The sequence below is a fragment of the Pongo pygmaeus genome, chromosome 10 (genome assembly GCF_028885625.2).
Source record: "Pongo pygmaeus isolate AG05252 chromosome 10, NHGRI_mPonPyg2-v2.0_pri, whole genome shotgun sequence".
Taxonomy (NCBI): Eukaryota; Metazoa; Chordata; class Mammalia; order Primates; family Hominidae; genus Pongo; species Pongo pygmaeus.
Window position 1 is genome coordinate 94219138 of NC_072383.2, and position 14421 is coordinate 94233558.

General features: G+C 40.9%; 1 protein-coding gene across 2 annotated transcripts in view; it reads right to left on the minus strand.

Moving 5' to 3' along the window:
- Nucleotides 1–14421, minus strand: part of NTN4 (netrin 4) — a 129515-nt gene that overhangs the window by 113474 nt on the left and 1620 nt on the right. For both annotated transcript variants that reach the window (XM_054441953.2, XM_054441952.2), the window contains exon 2: nucleotides 12137–12666. In XM_054441953.2, the coding sequence (XP_054297928.1) occupies nucleotides 12137–12666 (530 nt within the window). The remainder of the gene's footprint in view (nucleotides 1–12136; nucleotides 12667–14421) is intronic.

Consider the following 14421-nt stretch of genomic DNA (forward strand, 5'->3'; position numbering starts at 1 on the left):
CATGTTTACTCTCTCATCCAGTAGGTTGTAAGGAGTGTGAAGGAAAGGAATATATATAGTTTTTGTATCTTTCATGCTACTTGACTTGGCACAAAGGCATTTCAACTTAGTATAGTGGAAATAGCACTGGGCTAGAAGTCAGGAAACACAGATTTCAGCTGAGTAATTAAAGACAACTCACTTCAACTATCTTTAGGCTGCAGATTACTCATGAGTAATATTCTTTTCCATTAACAACATTTAGATTCCTTTTCAAATGCTCTCATTCTAAGGAACACTAGCAAAAGGGGTTTTTATCAATGAATGTTGGGTTAATTAATATCCAACATCATTTTCCCATACCTTAAAACATACCATTACTGAGGCTTGGTTCCAAGATGGCCGAATAGGAACAGCTCCAGTCTACAGCTCCCAGCGTGAGCGACACAGAAGACGGGTGATTTCTGCATTTCCAACTGAGGTACCAGGTTCATCTCACTGGGGCTTGTCCAACAGTGGGTGCAGGACAGTGGGTGCAGTGCACCGAGCATGAGCCAAAGCAGGGCAAGGCATTGCCTCACCCGGGAAGCACAAGGGGTCAGGGAATTCCCTTTCCTAGCCAAGGGAAGCCGTGACAGATGGTACCTGGAAAATCGGGTCACTCCCACCCTAATATTGCGCTTTTCCAATGGTCTTAGCAAACGGCATGCCAGGAGATTATATCCCATGCCTGGCTTGGAGGGTTCCATGCCCATGGAGCCTCGCTCACTGCAAGCACAGCTGTCTGAGATCGAACTGCAAGGTGGCAGCCAGCCTGGGGGAGGGGCGCCCGGTATTGCTGAGGCTTGAGTAGGTAAACAAAACGGCTGGGAAGCTTGAACTGGGTGGAGCCCACTGCAGCTCAAGGAGGCCTGCCTGCCTCTGCAGACTCCACCTCTGGGGGCAGGGCATAGCCGAATAAAAGGCAGCAGAAACCTCTGCAGACTTAAATATCCCTGTCTGACAGCTTTCAAGAGAGTAGTGGTTCTCCCAGCACAGAGTTTGAGATCTGAGAACGGACAGACTGCCTCCTTAAGTGGGTCTCTGACCCCTGAGTAGCCTAACTGGGAGGCACCCCCCAGTAGGGGCAGACTGACAACTCACACAGCCGGGTACTCCTCTGAGACAAAACTTCCAGAGGAACGATCGGGCAGCAACATTTGCTGTTCAGCAATATTCGCTGTTCTGCAGCCTCCGCTGCTGATACCCAGGCAAACAGGGTCTGGAGTAGACCTCCAGCAAACTCCAACAGACCTGCAGCTGAGGGTCCTGACTGTTAGAAGGAAAACTAACAAACAGAAAGGATATCCACACCAAAACCCCATCTGTACGTCACCATCATCAAAGACCAAAGGTAGATAAAACCACAAAGATGGGGAAAAAACAGAGCAGAAAAACTGGAAATTCTAAAAATCAGAGCGCCTCTCCTCCTCCAAAGGAACACAGCTCCTCACCAGCAATGGAACAAAGCTGGACGGAGAATGACTTTGATGAGTTGAGAGAAGAAGGCTTCAGACGATCGAACTTCTCCGAGCTAAAGGAGGAAGTTCGAACCCATCGCAAAGAAGTTAAAAACCTTGGAAAAAGATTAGACGAATGGCTAACTAGAATAACCAATGTACAGAAGTCCTTAAATGACCTGATGGAGCTGAAAACCATGGCATGAGAACTACGTGACGAATGCACAAGCTTCAATAGCCGATTCAATCAACTGGAAGAAAGGATATCAGTGATTGAAGATCAAATGAGTGAAACGAAGTGAGAAGAGAAGTTTAGAGAAAAAAGAATTAAAAGAAACTAACAAAGACTCCAAGAAATATGGGACTATGTGAAAAGACCAAATCTACATCTGATTGGTTTACCTGAAAGTGATGGGGAGAATGGAACCAGGTTGGAAAACACTCTGCAGGATATTATCCAGGAAAATTTCCCCAACCTAGCAAGGCAGGCCAACATTCAAATTCAGGAAATACAGAGAATGCCACAAAGATACTCCTCAAGAAGAGCAACTCCAAGACACATAATTGTCAGAATCACCAAAGTTGAAATGATGGAAAAAATGTGAAGGGCAGCCAGAGAGAAAGGTCAGGTTACCCACAGAGGGAAGCCCATCAGACTAACAGCTGATCTCTTGGTGGAAACTCTGCAAACCACAAGAGAGTGGGGGCCAATATTCAACATTCTTAAAGAAAAGAATTTTCAACCCAGAATTTCATATCCAGCCGAACTAAGCTTCATAAGTGAAGGAGAAATAAAATCCTTTACAGACAAGTAAATGCTGAGAGATTTTGTCACCACCAGGCCTGCCCTACAAGAGCTCCTGAAGGAAGCACTAAACATGGAAAAGAACAACTGGTACCAGCCACTGCAAAAACATGCCAAATTGTAAAGACCATCGATGCTAGGAAGAAACTGCAACTAACGAGCAAAATAACCAGCTAACATCATAATGACAGGATCAAATTCACACATAACAGTATTAACCTTAAATGTAAATGGGCTAAATGCTCCAATTAAAAGGCACAGACTGGCAAATTGGATAAAGAGTCAAGAAACATCAGTGTGCTGTATTCAGGAAACCCATCTCACGTGCAGAAACGTGCATAGGCTCAGAATAAAGGGATGGAGGAAGATCTACCAAGCAAATGGAAAACAAAAAAAGGCAGGGGTTGCAATCCTAGTCTCTGATAAAACAGACTTTAAACCAACAAAGATCAAAAGAGACAAAGAAGGCCATTACATAATGGTAAAGGGATCAATTCAACAAGAAGAGCTAACTGTCCTAAATATATATGCACCCAATACAGGAGCCCCCAGATTCATAAAGCAAGTCCTGAGTGACCTGCAAAGAGACTTAGACTCCCACACAATAATAATGGGAGACTTTAACACCCCACTGTCAACATTAGACAGATCAACGAGACAGAAAGTTAACAAGGATACCCAGGAATTGAACTCAGCTCTGCACCAAGCAGACCTAATAGACATCTACAGAACTCTCCACCCCAAATCAACAGAATATACATGTTTTTCAGCACCACACCACACCTATTCCAAAATTGACCACATAGTCAGAAGGAAAGCTCTCCTCAGCAAATGTAAAAGAACAGAAATTATAACAAACTGTCTCTCAGACCACAGTGCAATCAAACTAGAACTCAGGATTAAGAAACTCACTCAAAACCGCTCAACTACATGGAAACTGAACAACCTGCTCCTGAATGACTACTGGGTACATAACGAAATGAAGGAAGAAATAAAGATGTTCTTTGAAACCAACGAGAACAAAGACACAACATACCAGAATCTCTGGGACACAATCAAAGCAGTGTGTAGAGGGAAATTTATAGCACTAAATGCCCACAAGAGAAAGCAGGAAAGATCCAAAATTGACACCCTAACCTCACAATTAAAAGAACTAGAGAAGCAAGAGCAAACACATTCAAAAGCTAGCAGAAGGCAAGAAATAACTAAAATCAGAGCAGAACTGAAGGAGATAGAGACACAAAAAACCCTTCAAAGAACTAATGAATCCAGGAGCTGGTTTTTTGAAAAGATCAACAAAATTGATAGACCACTAGCAAGACTAATAAAGAAGAGAGAAGAATCAAATAGATGCAATAAAAAATGATAAAGGGGATATCCCCACCAATCCCACAGAAATACAAACTACCATCAGAGAATACTGTAAACACCTCTATGGAAATAAACTAGAAAATCTAGAAGAAATGGATAAATTCCTTGACACATACACCCTCCCAAGACTAAACCATGAAGAAGTTGAATCTCTGATAGACCAATAACAGGCTCTGAAATTGAGGCAATAATTAATATCTTACCAACCAAAAAAAGTCCAGGACAAGACGGATTCACAGCCGAATTCTACCAGAGGTACAAGGAGGAGCTGGTACCATTCCTTCTGAAACTATTCTAATCAATAGAAAAAGAGGGAATCCTCCCTAACTCATTTTATGAGGCCAGCATCATCCTGATACCAAAGCCTGGCAGAGACACAACAAAAAAGGAGAATTTTAGACCAATATCCCTGATGAACATCAATGCAAAAATCCTCAATAAAATACTGGCAAACAGAATCCAGCAGCACATCAAAAAGCTTATCCACCATGATCAAGTGGGCTTCATCCCTGGGATGCAAGGCTGGTTCAACATACGCAAATCAATAAATGTAATCCAGCATATAAACAGAACCAAAGACAAAAACCACATGATTATCTCAATAGATGCAGAAAAGGCCTTTGACAAAATTCAACAGCCCTTCATGCTAAAAACTCTCAAGAATTTAGGTATTGATGGGACATATCTCAAAATAATAAGAGCTATCTATGACAAACCCACAGCCAATATCATACGGAATGGGCAAAAATTGGAAGCATTCCCTTTGAAAACTGGCATAAGACAGGGATGCCCTCTCTCACCACTCCTATTCAACATAGTGTTGGAAGTTCTGGCCATGGCAATCAGTCAGGAGAAAGAAATACAGTGTATTCAATTAGGAAAAGAAGTCAAATTGTCCCTGTTTGCAGATGACATGATTGTATATTTAGAAAACTCCATTGTCTCAGTCCAAAATCTCCTTAAGCTGGTAAGCAAAATCAGCAAAGTCTCAGGATACAAAATCAATGTGCAAAAATCGCAAGCATTCTTATACACCATTAACAGACAAACAGAGAACCAAATCATGAGTGAACTCCCATTCACAATTGCCTCAAAGAGAATAAAATACCTAGGAATCCAACTTACAAGGGATGTGAAGGACCTCTTCAAGGAGAACTACAAACCACTGCTCAATGAAATAAAAGAGGATACAAACAAATGGAAGAACATTCCATGCTCATGGATAGGAAGAATCAATATCGTGAAAATGGCCATACTGCCCAAGGTAATTTATAGATTCAATGCCATCCCCATCAAGCTACCAATGACTTTCTTCACAGAATTGGAAAAAACTACTTTAAAGTTCATATGGAACCAAAAAAGACTCCGCATTGCCAAGTCAATCCTAAGCCAAAAGAACAAAGCTGGAGGCATCATGCTACCTGACTTCAAACTATACTACAAGGCTACAGTAACCAAAACAGCATGGTACTGGTACCAAAACAGAGATATAGACCAATGGAACAGAACAGAGCCGTCAGAAATAATGCCACATATCTACAACCATCTGATCTTTGACAAACCTGACAAAAACAAGAAATGGGGAAAGGATTCCCTATTTAACAAATGGTGCTGGGAAACCTGGCTAGCCATATGTAGAAAGCTGAAACTGGATCCCTTCCTTACACTTTATACAAAAATTAATTCAAGATGGATTAAAGACTTAAATGTTAGACCTAAAACCATAAAAACCCTAGAAGAAAACCTAGGCAATACCATTCAGGACATAGGCATGGGCAAGGACTTCATGTCTAAAACACCAAAAGCAATGGCAACAAAAGCCAAAATTGACAAATGGGATCTAATTAAACTAAAGAGCTTCTGCACAGCAAAAGAAACTACCATCAGACTGAACAGGCAACCTACAGAATGGGAGAAAATTTTTGCAATCTACTCATCTGACAAAGGGCTAATATCCAGAATCTACAAAGAACTCAAACAAATTTACAAGAAGAAAACAAACAACCCCATCAACAAGTGGGCGAAGGATATGAACAGACACTTCTCAAAAGAAGATATTTATGCAGCCAACAGACACATGAAAAAATGCTCATCATCACTGGCCATCAGAGAAATGCAAATCAAAACCACAATGAGATACCATCTCACACCAGTTAGAATAGCGATCATTAAAAAGTCAGGAAACAACAGGTGCTGGAGAGGATGTGGAGAAATAGGAACACTTTTACACTGTTGGTAGGACTGTAAACTGGTTCGACCATTGTGGAAGACAGTGTGGCGATTCCTCAGGGATCTAGAACTAGAAATACCATTTGACCCAGCCATCCAATTACTGGGTATATACCCAAAGGATTATAAGTCATGCTGCTATAAAGCCACATGCACACATATATTTATTGTGGCACTATTCACAATAGCAAAGACTTGGAACCAACCCAAATGTCCATCAATGATAGACTGGATTAAGAAAATGTGGCACATATACACCATGGAATACTATGCAGCTATAAAAATTGATGAGTTCATGTCCTTTGTAGGGACATGGATGAAGCTGGAAACCATCATTCTCAGCAAACTATTGCAAGGACAAAAAACCAAACACTGCATGTTCTCACTTATGGGTGGGAATTGAACAATGAGAACACTTGGACACAGGAAGGGGAACGTCACACTCTGGGGACTGTTGTGAGGTGGGGGGAGTGGGGAGGGATAGCATTAGGAGATATACCTTATGTAAATGACAAGTTAATGGGTGCAGCACACCAACATGGCCCATGTATACATATGTAACAAACCTGCACATTGTGCACATGTACCCTAGAACTTAAAGTATAATAAAAAATAAATAAAAAACATACCATTACCATAAAACAAATGTGACCCTTAATTATAGGTTTTGTTCACGCATGAAAACTTGCCAGGAACTCATAGTCCTTGTCACTGTCCTTTCTATCAAACACAAATCTTTCAATCTGTTTTAAAAATAGCAAACCTGGGTGGGAGGAGGGTGAGCATCATGAAGAATAGCTAATGGATGCTGGGCTTAATACCTGGGTAATAGGATGATCTGTGCAGCAAACCACTATGGCACACGTTTACCTATGTAACAAACCTGCACATCCTGCACAGGTACCCCTGCACTTAAAAGTTGGAAGAAAAAAATTGTTAAGCTTGACTCTCTCATCTTACCATGTCATTTCTATTTCTCCATTTGTTTATGTTCCCCATTTCTCTTTTTTCTGCTTTAATTGAATAAAAGTAATAATTAATTTAAAAACATAGAAAACTAAAAATAGCAAACCTACCCCTACCAGCATTCCCCATTCCCTCCCTCATTTTGTTTTCTCTCCTTAGTATTTACCACACTCTGACATAACATAGATTTTACTTATTTGTTCTCTATCCCCCCATCCCCACATTAGAATCTGCGTTTCATGGGTACAGGGATTTTTATGTGTTTGGTTCACTGCCATGTCTGTGCCACCTGGAATGGGATCTGACACATAGTAGCTTGAAAATTATTTGAATAAATGGGTGAATAAACATCATTTAAGATCCTCTATTGGTTGCGCTTCCCATACCATAACTAATCTCATATGACTACCAACTCAGCTTCTCCATGTTAACCAAGGTTTCTGATCCTCATCCCCTGCCCAAGGCTTATTCATTTCTCCCCCTGTCATTTCTCCCTGCTTGTCATATCACTCATTTATTTATTCAGTTACAGATTTGTTGACTGCCTACTGTGATCCAAGCAATGTGCTAAATGCTAGGGACATACAGGTAAATAAAACTGACACAAACCTTACCCTCTTTAATAATCTTTTACCTTTTTTTTTTTTTTTTTTTTGAGACAGAGTCTCACTCTGTCGCCCAGGCTGGGGTGCAGGGGCGTGAGCTTGGCTCACTGCAACCTCCGCCTCCGAGGTTCAAGCAATTCTCATGCTTCAGCTTCCCGAGTAGCTGGGACTACAGGTGTGTGCCACCACACCTGGCTAACTTTTTTGTATTTTTAGTAGAGACAGGGTTTCACCATGTTGGCCAGGCTAGTCTTGAACTCCTGACCTTAGGTGATCTGCTTGCCTCCCAAAGTGCTGGGATTACAGGCGTGAGCCACTGTGCCCAGCCTAATAATCCTTTTCTATTCAAAGATTACTTTGAGACCCAGCTACGCCCTCTGTTCTTGGCTTCTCTGTACTGCTGTCTCTGACTTTACAGTCCTGCCTTTGAATGGTATATTTTCATAATGCCCTGGAGAAAAATTTTAAAAATCTGTGTGCTTTGGTTGGTTGCTATCCAATTTTGAATAGAATTCTTTTAATAGAGAGTTAATAGAACAGGGAGCAAGTCATGCTCACTTCTAAGGAGACAGTAACTACATCCCTTTAGAGTTACTGTTGGGCCACACTGAACAGATGCTGTTTCCTAACAGTGATCATCGCAATTCCAGTCTCATGAGGCCTGACTGTGTGGCATCTAAGATGGTTTGCTACATCTCCCCACTTCCTTGTGTTTGCTGTATCCAGCGGTAATCTGAGAGTGCTTCTTTTACATCCTGAAAAAGCCTAATTAACCCATCATTTTTAGCCTCAAGGTTGTTATTAGAGACTGCTCCAACTACATAGGAGGCTAAGCTCCCAATGGACAGAGTCCTGATATCCAAGGATGCCTAGCCCCAGGCCTGTTTGTGCCTTTCACCAGGGTTTTGGGAGCACTTAAACCTCCACATCAGCATTTCCCACGCTGTGCTCTGTGGATCATTAGGGTCCTGAAAGATAGTAACGAATTCTGCTAAAAGAGGGTTTCATAGCCAAGTAAGTCCAGGAATGTCACATCCTAAATCTCCCATTTGGGGATACAGGGTACATAATGAGAATATTAATGTATTTATAAATGTTTCAATTTGTTAAACCCAGTCAGTGTTTCCCAGCCTAAGTTAACAATGGGATCTTTTATTCTCAGTATACCACTGCCATCTCAGAGGACATCACTGCTCAGGAGAAAACTGTTTGGCAAATTCCATTTTACCTTCATGTCATCTCCAAATGAATAGCAGCAAATGGCTTTAAGAGAGTGAGGGAGGAGGGAGACATAAGATATTCCCCACCAGTAGTTCTTGGGGGTCACAAATAGAGGGAGAGACCTTTATTTTATGGAACAAATACTAGACTTAAGGTCAGAAGACTTGTGACTTAGTCCTAGCTCTGTCACGTAACTAACAGTATGTTGTTGGGCAAATTATTTTAACTCAAGACTCAATCTCATCTCCCAGGAAGGAGACATGTTTTAGGATAGCCATATCCCATTCTTTGAAAGAGCTCGGCAGTTTAGGAAGTTTCTATATAGCAGGTATAATGTCTATTTAAAAAGTGTTCTTCTGGGTGAATTTTTGGGCCCATGTTTTTGAAGTCCTCTTTTGGATGACTGGTGCCTTCCACTCTGTTGATGGAGGTAGCTGACTCTTTAGACATGAAGCTCCAGGCTCTCAAAACCCAAAGCAGTATTTCTGAATGAACATTGGAAACAAATTGAGTCTGGCATATATTTATGTTAGCCTACTTAATAGGATAATACCTAGAGAAGTCTTAAGTCTTATATAGAATGGAGGAAAATATAGGTCTATAATATTACAAATAAGCCATAAATGAAATTTGAGACTTCTTATTTTTAAACTAGATTGACTAGCTTCTTTTTCTGAGCACACAATTTTCAAAGATGGAAATTGGTGACATGGAGTTGAAACTGCAAAATAAATTTGTAGCACTGCACTGATTTATATTCTAACATGACAGAGGAGAGGAAGGCAATAATCACTTCTGGGGAGGCTTCCTGTAGTCCTTGAGTTAGAGAAAGACTCTTCCATTCTTTAACTCAGGAGAGAAAGATTACTTCCCAAACCTGTTCTCTGTAAAGAAGAAATTCTATAATGACTTCTTTACACTTTACACTTGCAAATAATGCTCTAGAGGGAACTAGGTCACACTTGATGCTTTTCTCACCATTAAAATATGTCTGCTGAGGCCGGGCACAGTGACTCACACCTGTAATCCCAGCACTTTGGCAGGCTGAGGCGGGCGGATCACTGGGGCAGGAGTTCAAGACAAGCCTGGCCAATATGGTGAAACCCCATGTCTACTAAAAATACAAAAAAAGCTGGATGTGGTGGTGTGCACCTGTAATCCCAGCTACTCAGGAGGCTGAGGCAGGAGAATTGCTTGAACCCAGGAGGCGGAGGCTTCAGTGAGCCAAGATTGTGCCACTGCACTCCAGCCTGGGCAACAGAGCAGGACTCAGTCTCAAAAAAAAAAAAGTCTGCTAAAATAACAACTACAATTAAAAACACTTATGAACTAGGTTTAGAAGGTATCTGTACACTGAAATAACTTACATAAATGTTAGTCTCTATCTGCTTGGAATTTGATATAAACATTGATGACAATAAATGGTTGGTTTTAAAAAAGACAAGATTGTATTTCCATATAGGTTAGTTCAAAGTTACTGTAGTCATCTCTAAATAATTGCTGGACTGTTGCAATAAATTTGCAATAAATTCAATGTGATATTTGCTAAATGAGCATGGCTACCATCTGGTTACTCAGACTGTATTTTTGCAATTTCATAGATAAACAAGGCCCAGTAGAGATTACTATAGTCATCGTTAAATAATTGCTGGACTGTGGCAATAAATTTGCAATAAATTCAATGTGATATTTGCTAAATGAGCATGCCTGCCATCTGGTTACTAAAACTGTATTTTTGCAACTTCATAGATACACAAGGCCCAGTAGCACTGAGATGTAAGGAGCCGATATGAGCCTGAGGATCAATTCCAAAGCAATTTGAGAGTTCAAGCCATTCATTTGTTTTCAGCACAAAGTGTTCTCCACATAACAAAACAATGAGTCTAACTTATCTGTCTCTTTCCTGTCCTGGTATCTTTAAAAATGTCCATCATGACAGGTTGCAAATGGGCTTACAATATTCAGCCAACTTTGGGGACCGTGAAGAAGAATGGAAAACAGTCGGTGTGCTGCTTGCACCATGTCCTACTTGGTTCTGGTGCCAGCAGCACTATTCTTGCTGGTCTCCTCAAGGTGCATACAGAAGAAGCAGCTGAATAATATGGCAAAAGTCTCCATGTATCTATGGAAGTGGGGAAAGGAGGTCCCAAACCAACCTTTTCATCAGGCCCCTGGCAAGCACCTCCCCGTACCACACCAAAAGCAGAATTAGTAGCATGGAATACAGTGCCTGAGGGGGTCAATACATGCTGATTATACACAACTACCTGGGAAGTCTGAGAATAGTTATATAAGGGATGCTAGAAGAGTGCTTATCCTAGTTTCTGTAGCCATTGTGATCCATGTATTGGATATATGCCTAACAGTCCAGGCTGTCTCAACCTCAGTACATTGACATTTTGAGCTAGATAATTTTTGGTTGCGGATGGGGTAGGGAGCGCTATTTTGTGCATCGTCTGAGGTTTAGCATCATCCCTGGCCTCCACCTACTAGATGCCAGTGGTGTTCCTCCTCCTAGCGAAAATGTCTCCAGATATGACCAAGTGTCCCAATGTCCCCAGGGAAGAGGGGCCAAAAATCACCCCTAGTTGAAAGCCACTCATCTAGTCTGTATATTCATGACATGGACCAGAATTAGAATGATTATACTCTCTTCTCTTTTTCCTGAATCAGTATTTCTTCATCTACTTATTGAAGTATTACATTCTCTTAATCTGCTTTTATTCAGTTTTCTCTGTTCTCATACACCTGAGGGTTGGGGGGAGCCTTTCAAGGTATTGCCACATAAGTTAAGAAGAGCTAAAAAAAGAACTGTTTCTCCCTTAGGAGAAAGGAATATTAAAGAGAAAACATTCCACATAGAAATTGGATCAGTAGCTAAGAAGGCTGTTTTGCAGAATGAGTTGAAGATGGCCTAAGCTGAAATTCATGTGTCTGTGAGCCCAGAAGAACCTTCGTATGTTAAAAGAAACTACTTTCATTTGTTTGCTACTGTCATGCAAAAGTATCCTTCTGTCAAACAGATTTTTTTCTTTCTTGGCTTTGTTTTTATTTACTTCCTATTTATATTAACAGTATCAGGAAGATACCGGTGTGGGCTCCAGGAACAGACCGTCTCAGTAACTCTTCCCTCTTCCCCCTTCAGAAACACAGTAAGTAGTCCCGAGAACTGAAGCAATGAGGAGCCTCTAGAGTGATGATTTGTGTCTGCTCTTTTTTTGTAATGTGAAAAATTTGAATCTTAGAATACTGACTTAAACCCAGCCAGTGGGCGATCTGCTTGAAAATGACTACACATTCATATGTAAGGGTAAGAAATAATTTATGACAAATAAAGCTCATGAAAAATTCTAATTTCATTCATGTTGCTACAAGTATAGCTTCATGCTTTAAAAAAAAAATGCGGGCTGGTAACATTTTTCTATCTTACCTACAGTGTAGAGTTAAACAGGTGTCCTTACCTCTCCTCCAGTGCATGGAAAAGGACTGGAGTATTTAGAAGTACAAATAGCTCCCTTCTTGACAACATCATCTTCCAGGCCAAATGTAGCGGAGCAGTTAGTCGCAAAGTACTTATAAGGCTTCCATGTTTTCCCGAAGTCCTGGGAGCGGTCCAGCACCATGGCAGCCGGCCTGGGGGACTTGAACATCATAATTAGGTGAGTGAAGTAGAATTCCGCTTCCAGGTCTAACTGGATCTTTTCTCTGTGCACGTCCTCCGCAGACTGCCACCATGTGCGAGGGAACCGGAAGGACGAGTCTGCCATGGCAGACGGCAGGTGAGCCAGGTGAGGATGGGCAGCATTGCACTTGTCACATTTGGGCTGCCGACAAGTCAGATCCGTGTTCTCACTGTAGAAGCAGTACAGTTCGGTAGCATTTTGACCGCAGGTGGTGTCTGCCCAGAGTTTTCGCCCCAAAGCCAAATTTCCCATCCGAGGGTTGCAGGCTTTTTCACAGCGGGAACTCACTCCAGCTACTCCACTCAGTCCTAAGAAAGGGAAAGCATGCGTGATGCAGGACAAACCCATCTGGAAAGCTCTTTTGGCCACCTAGTCCATCGACAACAGTCAAGGATCTCCCCTAAAGCGCTTGAGACTTTCGATAAATGGCAAAGTCTACGATGCTCCACCATGTTCATGTTTGAGCATGAACACTGTTCTGCATTCACAATGCATTCGTGTATGCGTGTGTGTGTGCGTGTGTGTGTATTTGCTTTTTATGTTCAGATGTAAAATTCACATCAGAGAAACAAACACTTTAGGCAGAGGGCAAGAGGAGGGAAAATAGAAGCACCAGGGTGAAGATGATTGGCCTAAAATTTTTCAAGTACTCTGCCTTATAAATGTTTTGTGTATTTCAAATACATTGATGTGTTTTTCAAGTCATGACTATCGAAAAACCATGTTTTTGAGACCACCTAAGTTAGTCTTTCAAATGTAATGTGAGTCCTTCACATGATTTAACATGTTTATTATGAGAATGTATTTAGAAGGAAATGTGGAATTCTATTTTCTTTATATTTTTAAGCCAGTGAAGGGATAGATTCCCTAGGAAAAGCAATATGAGATATTTAATAAATATACAATGGGTCCTCATTTAGAGGGAGGCAAAGCTAGAGACCTTTGGAGTTCAGATGTACACTATCAATTTCTAACATTACGTAAACATAACTAAGGAAAAAACTCTCTGAACTGCCAAATGGCAGAAAAGCTTATTTTACATGCTCTCTCTTCAGGGTTTCTACCTGTGACAGGTTATATAGTAGTTAACTGCTTGCTTAACAGGAGAGTGTCTACAGTCTGGCAGCCACTAACAGCACCTTTAAATATTATCTGTGAACTACAACACCTTCTTTAAAAAACACACCCTTCCTCCCAAAGGTCCAACAGACTTTAATGTTTTAAAATGACTTAAAATGATAAACATTATCCACTTATTAATATTCTGAGTACATACTATAATCCTTTGATTTGGGTTTGTCATTTTAATTATGAATACCTTAAGCAAAAATCATCTATTTTAAAGGTTAAAACAGAGGGGGAAAGAGGGAAAAGGAAATCAACCCTTAAATTCTGGCTAATTGAATGTTTCTGCTGCTTAAGCAGCAGTACCTCTGAACTGTTATCACAGTAAGGATTGGAGGAGGCCAAATGACAGCTTAGGCTGCAACAGAGACATTTCACACACTGACAATGGCCAACCCCACGAAGCCTTGCAACTAAAAGGCTTCCTTAGGCACTATTTTTTAAATGTCAAATTAAAGTGTGCATTATGCTTGGGTTCTGTTTGCCACTTTTCTCATTAGCTGGGGCAACAGTTGCTTGTGGCCAGAAGCATACAAACACACAGTGTGCTATGACTCACCTGTAAAAAATTTCAGGGAAAATCATATACTGCCTATACAAGTATTTTTGACTTGAAACACTTGCCTTGTGATGTTTATTTACAACCTTTCAATGGCTTGCATGTTTTTGCCATAATGTGGTTTGAGAAGGAAAAGGTTTTTTTAAAGCTCATCTTTTAAGAGTGCAAGAATTAAAGTAAAATCTTAGGCCTTTAATAGGTCCCTGGGAAAAATATCCAATAATTTTAAATGCCCCTAAACTCCTAAGTCCAGAAAAGATTTGAGCCAGATAAAGAATCCTTGGGGCAAAATACTTGGAGTCCCTCAAGTGACTATTCAATGATACTAAGGATGCTCCTGTGACTCGGACTGGTTTGGGATGCGGACTGGAAAGCCTGG